The sequence below is a fragment of the Microcaecilia unicolor genome, chromosome 9 (assembly GCF_901765095.1).
Source record: "Microcaecilia unicolor chromosome 9, aMicUni1.1, whole genome shotgun sequence".
NCBI lineage: Eukaryota > Metazoa > Chordata > Amphibia > Gymnophiona > Siphonopidae > Microcaecilia > Microcaecilia unicolor.
In genome coordinates, this window is record NC_044039.1 from 4,725,700 (window position 1) to 4,739,968 (window position 14,269).

The 14,269-nt window shown below is 45.8% G+C and overlaps 1 protein-coding gene across 1 annotated transcript in view; it reads left to right on the top strand.

The window, feature by feature from the left end:
• Positions 1-1,489: 1,489 nt before the first annotated feature.
• Positions 1,490-14,269, top strand: part of NDUFA9 (NADH:ubiquinone oxidoreductase subunit A9) — a 39,781-nt gene continuing 27,001 nt past the window's right edge. Inside the window, exons 1-2 of the mRNA XM_030214580.1 lie at positions 1,490-1,596; positions 9,440-9,601. Coding sequence (XP_030070440.1) covers positions 1,545-1,596; positions 9,440-9,601 — 214 coding nt within the window. The 5' untranslated portion in view covers positions 1,490-1,544. The remainder of the gene's footprint in view (positions 1,597-9,439; positions 9,602-14,269) is intronic.

Genomic DNA, 14,269 nt, shown 5'->3' on the forward strand with positions numbered 1-14,269 from the left:
ATATGTGCTACTTTTTTTATTTGTACTGTCCTCTTCAGTGCACAGACCGTATAAGTCTGGCCAGCCCTATCCCCGCCTCCCAACCACCAACCCTGCCTCCCAACCACCAGCTCTGGCACAGACCGTATAAGTCTGCCCAGCACTATCCCTGCCACCTACCACCGGCTCTGGCACAGACCGTATAAGTCTGCCCAGCACTATCCCCGCCTCCCAACCACCAACCTCGCCTCCCAACCACCAGCTCTGGCACAGACCGTATAAGTCTGCCCAGCACCATCCCCGCCTCCCGCCACCGGGTCTGCCATCAAGATTTCCCTACGATGGGCAGAGTACAACCAGGACTGGATTGACCCTGTAATATACCTTCATGTATTTAAAAAGTTCAGTCTGGAGTTGAGACATACATGATAGAGGTCTGTAAAAATCATGAGTGAGTGGAACAGATAAATAAGTACCAGGATACTAGGGTTACATAGCGCTGTACAATTTAACATGGAAGGACAGTCCCTGCTCGAAGAGCTTACAATCTATATATATATTGGGGCTGGTGGTTGGGAGGCGGGGATAGTGCTGGACAGACTTATACGGTCTGTGCCCTGAAGAGGACAGGTACAAATCAAAGTAGGGTATACACAAAAAGTAGCACATATGAGTTTGTCTTGTTGGGCAGACTGGATGGACCATGCAGGTCTTTTTCTGCCGTCATTTACTATGCTACTATGTTCCGGGGCAGAGGAAGCATGGAACGAACGACAGACAGGCGCGCACGGCACCCCCCCAGCGGTGTGCACCCGGAGCGGACCACCCCCCCCCCCCCTTGGTACGCCACTGCCCCCCCCCCCCCCCCCCCCCCCCAGTGATCTATGCATTACTGTTTTTTTTAATAAATAGGAATGAGGTTTGCAGAATGAGACAAAAAACTAACGACTGTCAAGATTACATAGGTTTATTTATTTTATTGCACTTGTTGTATCCCACATTTTCCCACCTATTTGCACGCTGAATGTGGCTTTCAAAGACCTCTTATGGCATCACCATTTCAGGGTACAAAAAAATACAATTGGTGTTACAGAGATATTAAGGATAGTAAGAATAACAAGTCGATCTAATCAAGCAATTATAAAAAAAGAGACAGTCATAATAAGGGAGGTGATGTGTTGTAGTTAATTAAGGGTTCTCGTTGTGCTGCATTTCTAGTTTGAGCCTTTTGCTTAGAAATAAAAGGCATGCACACACTGTTCAGTTTAGTCACACAGCAGCAGCCCTTATAGAGCCGGCAAACAAACCCCCTCCTCCTGCGCCTGCGCAATAGCACAACACTCTTTCGGGTCCGATTCGTCAAGCCTCTTTAATCCAACCTCCTTGTCGCGGTCCACCTGCTGCGCTTGCGCGTTGGCCGCAGTCCCGCCCCCCCTCCTCCTCCGTGGGCCGCGCGAGGAGGCCGAACTGCGGCTGCGTGCGCATCAACACGGCCCCTCTGCCTGCCGCTAGACCGGACTACTGCACCTGCGCGCGCTCGCCGTGCATTCTGGGAATTGGGCAAGATGGCGTCGGTGACCCGCTGCTGGCGGGCGGCCGGTGTCCTGTCAATGTCAAGTAAGTGAGAGGCAGCTTCTGTTGCTTGTGGCTCAGTGGAGAAAAGCTGCAGGAAGTTCAGTATATGATAGAGAAAAATAAGTCAAGTGTTACAGAATAATGAAAGAGGTAGGTAGGAAGGTAGAGAAAGAAGGGAGGTAAGAGCAAAGGGTAGGTGAGCACAGGGGGGGGAGGGGGAATGGGACATGGGATAGTAACATAGTAACATAGTAGATGACGGCAGAAAAAGACCTGCACGGTCCATCTAGTCTGCCCAACAAGACAAACTCATATGTGCTACTTTTTTTTATTTGTACTGTCCTCTTCAGTGCACAGACCGTATAAGTCTGGCCAGCCCTATCCCCGCCTCCCAACCACCAGCTCTGGCACAGACCGTATAAGTCTGCCCAGCACTATCCCCGCCTCCCAACCACCAGCTCTGGCACAGACCGTATAAGTCTGCCCAGCACTATCCCCGCCTCCCAACCACCAGCTCTGGCACAGACCCTATAAGTCTGCCCAGCACTATCCCCGCCTCCCAACCACCAGCCTCGCCTCCCACCACCAGCTCTGGCACAGACTGTATAAGTCTGCCCAGCACTATCCCCGCCTCCCAACTACCAGTCCCGCCTCCCACCACCAGCTCTGGCACAGACCGTATCCATCTGCCCAGCACTAGTCCTAAGTTTTCTAGTTGCTAAGAACCCCTTTTATGGACATTACAAATCTCTTGGAGACATCAGATACTGAACAAGCCACTGCCGCAGCGTTAGTAGCCACGGTGGCCTTATTGCCAGACAAGCAATGGTTGTTGAAAATGGTTTTTTTTTTTTTAAACACAAGGACAAACCATTTCTGGGTGTAAAGATACTTTTGTTCCCAGATGTCTCAAAAGAAACGCAAACAATTTTTGATACTGAAACCTGAAGTATTGCGACTAGGCGGAACATTTTATCTTCGGTTTTCTTGCAAATGTATAGTATCTTATAAAAATTGTAAATGTGTTTTCATGGATCCATCTCATTTAACAACATTTGTAGCAGGGGCGTAGCCAGACAACAGATTTTGGGTGGGCCTAGGCAAGAATTGGGTGGGCACCAATTGTTCTCCCTCTCCCCCCCCCCCAAAAAAAAAAAAAATTAACTCAGCTGGTGGGAAAACGCTTCTTTCCACCTTGGCAGCAGGCATGCACTGAAAACTCATGTGTATACCTTACCTTGATTTGTACCTGTCTTTTTCAGGGCACAGACCGTATAAGTCTGCCCAGCACTTTCCCCGCCTCCCAGCCACCAGCCCCGCCTCCCACTACTGGTTCTGGCACAGACCGTATAAGTCTGCCCAGCACATTCCCCGCCTCCCAGCCACCAGCCCCGCCTCCCACCACCGACTCTGGCACAGACCGTATAAGTCTGCCCAGCACTAGCCCCGCCTCCCAACCACCAGCCCCGCCTCCCACCACCGGCTCTGGCACAGACCGTATAAGTCTGCCCAGCAGGATTCCCCGCCTCCCAACCACCAGTCCCGCCTCCCATCACCAGCTCTGGCATAGACCGTATAAGTCTGCCCAGCACATTCCCCACCTCCCAACCACCAGTCCCGCCTCCCATCACCAGCTCTGGCACAGACCGTATAAGTCTGCCCAGCACATTCCCCGCCTCCCAACCACCAGTCCCGCCTCCCATCACCAGCTCTGGCACAGACCGTATAAGTCTGCCCTCCACTATCCTCGCCTCCCAACCACCAACCCCTCTTCCTCCCACCTGCTCCGCCACCCAATTTTGGCTAAGCTTCTGAGGATCCATTCCTACTGCACAGGATTCCTTTAAACACATCCCACGCATGTTTGAATTCCGTTACCGTTTTCATCTCCACCACCTCCTGCGGGAGGGCATTCCAAGCGTCTACCACCCTCTCTGTGAAAAAATACTTCCTGACATCTTTCCTGAGTCTGCCCCCCTTCAATCTCATTTCATGTCCTCTCGTTCTACCGCCTTCCCATCTCCGGAAAAGATTCGTTTGCGGATTAAAGATTCGTGTTTGTAATTTTTTCGAGAAAAGGCGGCTGAGGGGAGATATGATAGAGGTCTATAAAATAATGAGTGGAGTTGGAACGGGTAGATGTGAAGCATCTGTTCATGCTTTCCAAAAATACTAGGACTAGGGGGCATGCGATGAAGCTACAATGTAATAAATTTAAAACAAATCGGAGAAAATTTTTCTTCACTCACACGTGTAATTAAACTCTGGAATTCGTTGCCAGAGAATATATATAAACATAGGGAAATATGGTGGGGGGGGGGGGGGGGGGATGTAATCTGGGTCATTGTCGTTGTTCCTGGATGTGTGTTGGGTAGATACCGTGTTTCCCCGAAAATAGGGCATCCCCATAAAATAAGACCTACCGAGGTTTTTGGTGCCCTTGGAAAATATAAGGCCTCCCCCGAAAGTAAGGCCTAGCAAAGTTTTTCTTTTACCGGTAAGTAGGGTCGCCCCCCCCCCCCCCCCCCCCCGAGATCGCCGGGCCCCCCCTCTGTCGCTCCGAAACTAACCCCCCACCCGAAGTCGCCGGAAATCACCCCCCTCCGTCGTTCCGAAACTAACCTGAACTTAAGTCTCCTTTCACTTTCCTTCCAGTTGACAGCAAGCAGCAGGAGGGCAGGCCACTCCTTCCTTCCATGTCCCGCCCTCGCCTGACGTAACGTAACGCCAGGCGAGGGTGGGGCATGGAAGGAAGGAGAGGCCTGCCCTGCTGCTCCTGCGAACTGGAAGGAAAGTGAAAGGAGGCTTTAGTTCAGGTTAGTTTCGGAGCGACGGAGGGGGGTGGGGTCCGGCGACTTCGGGTGGGAGCGCCATCTCGGGTGGGGGGTTACCGGTAGTTGCAGGAACGACGGAGGGAAGGTGGGCGGGCCAACCGTGTTTCCCCGAAATACTAACACCTCCCCTGAAAATAAGACCTAGCGCCTTTTTGGGCGCAAAAATTAATATAAGACAGTGTCTTATATTTGGGGAAACACGGTAGGTTCATAAAGTTAGCTTGGGTTATTTGGATAGGCTTGTTTGAATAGATAAGTTTTTAGTGATTTCCAGAAGGGTAGATGGTCACTGCAGTGCCGTAGCAAGGGCGGCTGCCACCTGGGGCGATTCGCCACTGTGCACCCCCCCCCCCCCAGGTGCAGCACGGCGCACCCTCCCCCCCCCTCCCGGAGTGCATTCTTACCAGTGGAGTAGGAAAGAGGACGGGAGGTAGGGCCGGTCCGCCCCGAGTGCACGTCGCTGGGAGCTGCGTCAGCTCCGCTGGTTCCCTGCTTTCTCGGCCCCGGAACAGGAAGTAACCTGTTCCGGGGCAGAGGGAGCAGGGAACCAGCGGAGCCGACACCCCCCCCCCCCCCCCCCTTCCTACACCACTGGGTCACTGATTGATCGGATAGGTCTGGGTAGGGCATTCCAAAGTTGGCTGCCTAAGAAGGAGAAGTTGGATCCATAATAGGTTTTGTTGTACTTGAGTCCTGTACAATTGGGCTAATGTAGGTTGAGGTAAGTTCGCAAAGTATCAGACGTGTTTCTGGTGGGAAGGTCAATCAGATTGAGCATATAGCCTGGAGATTCACCGGGGATAATCTTGTGGATTAATGTGTGGATCGTAAAGTTGACTCGTTCTCTAATAGGGAGCCAGTGAAGTTTTTCACGAAGAGGTGTTGCGCTCTCAAATCGTGACTTGCCAAAAATAAGTCTTGCTGCTGTATTTTATATGGAACATGTAAAATGGTCCAAAACTTACGCAGACACCAGACTTTTTCTGTGCATGGGCCTCGATTGCATGAAACCTTACGAATTCGGCCTGTCTGCTATGCTGTTTAAGCTTAAAACTCCAAAAAGGTCCACGAATTTTTAGTATCAGAAAAATCAACATGAGGAAACGTTTTCACATGCTGGTTTTTATGACTCAGAAAACTGCACCTCTGTTTCCAGGAGCAAAACAATTCATACTTAAGTTTACTACTCGTGTGAATTTGCTGGTTAGCAAAGCTCATGCAGTTGAGGCCACTTACCTGTGGGTAGAAAGCTTGAAGTGTTAATACACTTGAGTCTGGAAAAAGGTGAGCCCCCCCCCCCCCCCCAAACATTTTGCAATAACGATCGCAAACCTGCACTGAATTGGTTAAAATTTTATGTGCACAAAGTGACATCTATTTCAAACAATGTGTGGTTTTGTGCAATTTCATCGTAATGATACTGAGATGTCAAATTTTAAATAGTATTACCCAAAAGTTTGAGTTTCTAACACAGTTAATGTCAACCTGAACAGTTCAAATGTTTATCAACACACAATGACTTCACGGATGATATCGGTAAGTAAGTAATTAACTCATGTTGGAAACTCAGATTTGTGACAGCAATTTGTAGAAATTAAAAATCTCTTAAATGGAATGAGGGGTTTCCTATGTAATTTGGCGTAGGTGACGCAAATAGATGTCACTCTGTGCACATAAAATTTTAATTCGGTGCAGGTTCAAAATTGTTATTGCAAAATGTGTAGGGAGCTCACTTTTTTCTGGACACAGTTTACAATGGAATGATAAAGAACCAAGAGGTGAGGTGTTAAGATAGATTTAGACAACGAGTAAACTTCTGTAGATTATCAAGCTTTTACAGCCTACAGTTTGGACACAACCATAGCGTACACATAAGCTAGGAGAAAGAAGGATTCCATGCAGGCTGGGATAACCATCATGGAGTAGGCATGGTTACAACCTTCTATGAAGCAAAAACAGCGATGACTCAGATAATGGATGAAAACTGTTTATTAGGGATGATGGAGATCCGACATATTTGTGTTTCGGCCGACTAGGCCTACATCAATGAATATGAGGTAGTTGAATATTCAGAGAAGCCTTGCAAGTTTTAGTAGCTGTTTGGACTATTATAAAGTTGGTGATAGGCAGTGGGCCTGGATTCTAACTTTACATGTACATATAAGAAGCAAGAGGAAGATGTCAATGCCTGTAATAACCTATCAGGAGAGATGGTGGAGGCCAACATTGTAATGGTATTTAAACATCTTTGGGACGGATACACAGAACAATGGTGCAAACTGGGTTGAGAAGTGAGGCAAAATACTTTGGAGGAACATTTTTGTTAGTTTACGTGGTAAAGAAAACTAGATAGGAAGATAGCTGAGCATATCAAGTGAACTGGTTGGGCTTTATCTGACATCATACACTAGCCGTCAGATTCTATATATCATGCCGAAATCTGCGTATTCTATAACAATGCGCATAACCTAATTGGCTTAACAAGCCAATCGATGTTTTTTAACAGCACTCAACAAACAGTAATGACCACTAATTGACAATAATTAGAATTTACATGCATAACTCACTAAGCGTATTCTGTAACACAGAGCGCCTAAATTCTAATGTGCAGAGACAAAAAGGGGTGTGGTTATGGGCGGGGAAATTATTGTATTTTTGAGTTCTGCAATAGAAGAATAAATATTATTAAGAAATTAGAACTAATTGGCTGTGTTAAGTGGCAGTTTATAAAATATTGTAACATAAGCAGCCTGTATTTAATGAAAAATGTTAATTTCAACCAAATTTTTTATGACCCTATTTGGAGTAAGTAATTCCATGACCCTATTTGTCTAAATGATCTATTGTATTGTCTCTGGTAGGGGATGCACTTCTCAGCAATTAGATAGGCTTTTTGGAAAAAAATAACCCGTTACATTTCCTTAGAACTGTAAATACTGTTGGGCGTCTGTATGTTGTCTGGTTTTAGCCATCTTCTTCAAAACAACATTCCAAGAATTTGAGATTTCAGGGTCTGAGACAGTGCAAGAGTGTGAAAACTTAACCAGTTTCAATAAAGTCTGGCATATATCATCCTGAACAATTTGCAATAAGCCTACACTAATGCTGGCCATCTCACCTAACCAATGTCACTGCCACCTAGTGAATATCATCGTGATTTCCACAGATACCATTTTGCTTTAAACATAAACATTTTTCAGTCAGGAGGATCTGATCCTTATTAAAAATTTGTTTTTGGAGAAAGGTTATGGTTCTTATAGACTGGTGCAAGAGGTTCCATGAAAGAGATGGAAGTGGGTAAGCATAGACTGTGTTTTGAAGAAATTACGAGAAATGGGCCCAACTGATTGCCAGTATAGTAGCGTTGGGGCTGGATCAGTTCGTAGTGAAGAAAACATCAAGACATTTGAAGAACCAGATAGTGTAGTGATGAAATTTCATTTTGGTGAGGTGGCTGGTGTTGAGTGTAGGATTTCTGCAGATTTATTCAGGATGATATATGCCAAATTTTATTGAATTCAGTCAAGTTTTGACATATGCAGAAAACAAGCTTTGTATAGTTTTTTTTCTTTTGAAACAGTGTGTTTATATAGATGTAGATAGATATAGATATATTGCGCTGCATTATTTTATATTGTACCTCTCAAGTTTACGTTCTCAGTCATGATTTTAGATTGTGCTTTCTAGTGATTGTTTTATTTTGTTTTAAAACAGTGTGTGTGTATGTATATAATATATATATATATATATATATATATATATATATATATATATATATATATATATATATATATATATGAAGTGTTTGTAATGCTGCATACAGATAGAACCTGTCTAGAACAGTGTTTTTCAACCAGTGTGCCGCAGCTGCTAACCCAGGTATGCTGCAGCAGCTGGGCCAGCTTAATTTGTGCCAGTATGGAGTAAGTTTTCTAGTTTTCTTGTCTCTAGCAGTTGGTGGCAGGGAGCAGCAATTCATATAGCCTGCTTGTGCCAACCCCGGAGCCTTCTCTCTGATGTAACTTCCTGTTTCTACAAAGGTGGGAAGCATCCGAGAAAAGGCTCTGGGGTTGGCACGAGCAGGCTGCATGAAATAGCTGCGTGCTGCTGTCAGTTGCTAGAGACAAGAAAACTTTTAAAAGATATCGTGGGGAGGGGGCGGGAATCAAGAGAGACAAGGGGGAGATGCTGGACTATTTGTGGTTGTAGGGGGAAGAAAAGATAAATGCTGGACTATTTGTGAGGGTGGGTGGGGGGAAGAGATAGTAAATACTGGACTGTTTGTGAGGGTGGGGGGAAGAGAAGGTAAATGGTGGACTCTTTGTGAGGGGGTGATAGAAGGTAAAATGCTGGACAATGAGTGAGAGGGGAAGAAGGTCAAATGCTGGACCATGTGTGGAGGTGTGGGTGGGAAAGAAGGTAAAATGTTTGACCATGTGTAGGGGTGTGCCTTGACAGTTTTTACCATGTTTGGCAATATGCCAGCAGGCTGATTGATGACAAATGTTAGGGGACTTCCTTGAAAAGCATTTAGCGAAACACGTGCCGTGTCAGAGAAGAGTGCATCTAAGCCGACTAGATCAAGAGCCCTTATTTTAAGATGTGAAGTAACAGGGGCGCACATGTTGAGTGAAACAGTAAATTTCCATTTTTCTTGCAAACCCTGTGTGTTTGAGTTTGCCTGATCCAAATCAAACCCTTGACCACATTATCACATGTTGTCTAAAAAATGTAAATCTTTTAGCAGTGTTCAGTTCCTACCAATGGAGAGACTTGAGGAGACTTCTTTCTTTGCAAACACTGCAGGGGATAATTTAAATTGGTTCCCTACGTTATAAACCAAACATTTACATAGGATTAATATTTCTAAGCTAAAAATAAATAAAACTTCCATATAATAGGATTTTGAAGTCAACCCTGAATGAATTGGTGTGTTACTAGATCTTTGAGAATCCACAGCCTTGGAAGGAAGGGTGAAGGACTGGAGCACCATAATCCTGTATTTTCTGTACAGTACACAAGCTGGGTCTTAAGTATTCTTTTATTTTTAGAGTCTGGTATTACGTCCTTGGTGCCCATCACTTTGCAAGCACGAAAGATTCACCATGCAGTTATTCCAAAGGGCAAAGGTGGACGCTCCTCGTTCAGTGGCATCGTTGCCACCGTCTTTGGATCCACAGGATTTCTGGGTCGCTATGTTGTCAATAGACTGGGTAATGCCAACTGTCTAAGAATAATGTTATGTCACTGTCACATTTTGTCCAGAAACACTGATCAGTATCTAATAAAATAACCTACCACAAACAGATTTCTGTAGGAAAATATAGTTTTTCATTTGATTTCTTTATGTAAAGTATTCATTCTATTTGAGAGACTAAGTAGGATGTATGGTTTCCCTTTTCATTTTACTTTTCTTAAAGATTTTCTCTTTAAATGTTAGACAGGTTCTTCTCACAGTGTGGGTATGTGTATGTATATTTCTGCTACAGTAGTTATTTTATAAGTGATCCGAGCATGTACAGCAGCATTTAATGTGCTCAAATAAGTACTTAGAAAATTGCCTTGCCACATGTATGCATTAAAATAGCACTTAAAAAACATAAGGGGTCTTTTACTAAAGATTAGCTGGAGTCATCTGCAGCAGGGTCCATAAGAATAAAATGGGACCTGCTACAGATAACTCGAGCTAACCTTTAGTAAAGACCCTCGCACTGCTTATTTCCATTACGTAGCTTTCCACTATTCCAGAACCTGTGGTGATAGTTGTATCCATCAACCAACAGGTGGAGATTGAGAACTGAAAACTGAACGGAGACATCTCTCTTGGCATCCAATCCAGCTCCTCAGTATTTTCTGTGTCCAGCAGCTGGATGGGCACACTTTTCATCCTCTGCTTCTGAGTGATTTGCTCCTGTTCCAGTTGGTCAACTGGTCCCCAGTTGAACTTTGCAGGTGGCCTAAGTCTGCAGAGTCATATCTGGAGGTCTTTAGATCCTTGTCTGTAGTGCCCTTCGAATTTACTTCTTCCCTTTCCTCCCTTCACCTCTACCCTGTTTCCTGTGGCTCTCTCCTTTTCCAGCACAACAACCTTAAAGGGAAAAAAAAAGAAGGAGAAGGAAAGAGGTTTTCTGGAGAGTGTGGGACAGAGTATCAGTCCTGAGCATTTCTCATCTGTGGTAAGATTTGTTCATACTGTGAGCTTGGGGGAAGCAGCCAACAGTGGTAAGTCCGACTGACGTTTGACTCAGAACCGCTTGGGATGAACAGCAACAGTTAATCTGTGTTCCTGCAGTGGGACATGCCAGCCAGTATTGGGGCGTTGTATTGCGTGCAAGCTGGGAATCCCATGATATGCGGCGGAAATGGTCATTGGCAGCGCATCTTCAGATTCAGTGCAGCATCAGAATATGCCAGGGTCTTCGGCCTCTCCGACTGGACCAGTTGGCAGTTTGATGCAGGACAGCACAGGAACGGGTGCCATTTTGTCCAAGCCGACTGGCAGTGAGAAGCAGCCTCCTCTCTGTTAGGGCTCGACTGAGCGTTCAGCTGCATTGGGAGCTTTGTTTGTTTTCTCTGGAGTTTATATTGCTCTTACACCAGGCCTGTTTACTGAAGCGGGGACAGCCCAAGTTACTGCATGATGCTTCAGTTTCTCTCTTCGCTGACCCTCCGGCTTCTAAGAGATCTCATTTAGACCTCCAGGAGTGTGCAGATATTTGCTTCTCCCTCCTTATCTGATGTGGCCGTCATTGAAGGAGCCATTAGAGGGGGGAGAGCTCCCTCCTGAGTTGGAGGATAACCTGAAAGTACTGAGGTTGTTTCATAAAGATTAGCTTAGTACTCTTATTTCTGAGGCACTGGCAGTGCTTCTATTGAGGGACCTTCTGCTTTGATGTCAGGAGTTCCATCCTCGATGATCATCAGGAGATTTAGAGGTTCTTCTAAGGCCTTCCCAATGCATCCAGACATTCAGGACCTGATTATAGCAGAATGGGTCTTGCTGGATGCGGGGCTGAGAGTGGGAAGAGCTATGGCTTGCCTCTACCCGTTAGTTCCGGAGGAGAAAGATAAATTACAGCTTCCCAGGGTGGGCTCCCTGGTTATGGCGGTGACTAATTAGACCACCTTGCCAGTGGAAGAGGGCATTTCCCTAAAAGACCTACAGGATAGGAAGCTAGAAGGTTTGCTGAAACAGGCCTTGGAAGTGGCTTCAAGCAACAGTGTGTAGCTCATTCCTGATCTCCTTTCTCTGCACATCCTAGCGTTTTTCCAGGCAGGTCTTCAGAAAGGATTAGTGTTGTTCTTTAAAAGTATAGGTTGTGGCTTTGGCCTGTTTCAGGAACTGACTACAGAAGACATCTCCTGCTGCTCACCCCTATATCATTTGATTGAACCTTAATTTTGTCCTTTGCGCTCTTCAGAAGCCTCCTTTTGAGCCAGTCCAGAAGGCCTCCTTTAAAGATCTTACACTAATGACAGCATTCTTGATGGCTGTTGTGTCAGCAAGTAGGGTTTAGAGCTTCAGGTTGTCTCTTTTTGGGATTGCTTTTTGGAGGTGGAGGTCTCCCTGTGCACAGTTTCTTCTTTTCTTCTCAAAGTGTTATCAGCAGTTCATCTCAAACCAGTCTGTGGAGCATCCATCATTTCGCACAGAGATTAAAGAGGCTCAGTATTCTTCCTTGAAGCTTCTCGATGGGCATATAGTCCCCTCCATTAGATATCTGGAAGTCATGAACACGTTTCACAAATTGGGCAGACTGCTTGTGCATTTTGGTAAATAGAAGTTTGGCCTCGTAGTCTCTTTCAGCCTTCTAGCAATTATGGGCTTGGAAGCCATCACTTCAGCTTATTTGCTTGCAGGGAAGTAGGCTCCTTACGCCTTGTGGGCTCATTCTATGAGGTGCACAGCAACAACCTTGGCGGAGACTACCTTACTGTCTCCGGTGTATATTTGCACGGCAGTGATGTGGTCAACGCTACATGCCTTTTGCCAGGCACTTCTGGGTAGATATTGTGGCATGCTCGGAAGCCAGTTTTTGTGCTTTGGTCCTCAGGGCAGTGGCGCAAGGATCCCATCCGCACTAGAGCTTGCTTTTGAACGTCCCACAGTTTCTGTAATAGTGGGAAGCTATATAATGGAAGGAGAAATTCTTTCCATTAGGCCTTCCCACTATTCCAGAGGTCCGCATGAGATTTCTGAGATGTTTAGTTGGTGCAAAGTAATGGGTCAAATAATGACTGTAACCTTGCTTGGTGCTTCCTGTTTATCTCTTGTTCTCGTCAAGCTGTCAAGAGATGAGAGAGATCCACACATTTGCTGATCTGGTCAGTGTTAAGTTAGCGAGTTGTTTAAGGTTGTTGTGTTTGTTCTAGGGCTGTACATAAGTACATAAGTACATAAGTAGTGCCATACTGGGAAAGACCAAAGGTCCATCTAGCCCAGCATCCTGTCACCGACAGTGGCCAATCCAGGTCAAGGGCACCTGGCACGCTCCCCAAACGTAAAAACATTCCAGACAAGTTATACCTAAAAATGCGGAATTTTTCCAAGTCCATTTAATAGCGGTCTATGGACTTGTCCTTTAGGAACCTATCTAACCCCTTTTTAAACTCCGTCAAGCTAACCGCCCGTACCACGTTCTCCGGCAACGAATTCCAGAGTCTAATTACACGTTGGGTGAAGAAAAATTTTCTCCGATTCGTTTTAAATTTACCACACTGTAGCTTCAACTCATGCCCTCTAGTCCTATTATTTTTGGATAGCGTGAACAGTCGCTTCACATCCACCCGATCCATTCCACTCATTATTTTATACACTTCTATCATATCTCCCCTCAGCCGTCTCTTCTCCAAGCTGAAAAGCCCTAGCCTTCTCAGCCTCTCTTCATAGGAAAGTCGTCCCATCCCCACTATCATTTTCGTCGCCCTTCGCTGTACCTTTTCCAATTCTACTATATCTTTTTTGAGATACGGAGACCAGTACTGAACACAATACTCCAGGTGCGGTCGCACCATGGAGCGATACAACGGCATTATAACATCCGCACACCTGGACTCCATACCCTTCCTAATAACACCCAACATTCTATTCGCTTTCCTAGCCGCAGCAGCACACTGAGCAGAAGGTTTCAGCGTATCATCGACGACGACACCCAGATCCCTTTCTTGATCCGTAACTCCTAACGCGGAACCTTGCAAGACGTAGCTATAATTCGGGTTCCTCTTACCCACATGCATCACTTTGCACTTGTCAACATTGAACTTCATCTGCCACTTGCACGCCCATTCTCCCAGTCTCGCAAGGTCCTCCTGTAATCGTTCACATTCCTCCTGCGACTTGACGACCCTGAATAATTTTGTGTCATCGGCGAATTTAATTACCTCACTAGTTATTCCCATCTCTAGGTCATTTATAAATACATTAAAAAGCAACGGACCCAGCACAGACCCCTGCGGGACCCCACTAACTACCCTCCTCCACTGAGAATACTGGCCACGCAATCCTACTCTCTGCTTCCTATCTTTCAACCAGTTCTTAATCCATAATAATACCCTACCTCCGATTCCATGACTCTGCAATTTCTTCAGGAGTCTTTTGTGCGGCACTTTGTCAAACGCCTTCTGAAAATCCAGATATACAATATCAACCGGCTCCCCATTGTCCACATGTTTGCTTACCCCCTCAAAAAAATGCATTAGATTGGTGAGGCAAGACTTCCCTTCACTAAATCCGTGCTGACTTTGTCTCATCAGTCCATGTTTTTGTATATGCTCTGCAATTTTATTCTTAATAATAGCCTCCACCATCTTGCCCGGCACCGACGTCAGACTCACCGGTCTATAATTTCCCGGATCTCCTCTGGAACCCTTCTTAAAAATCG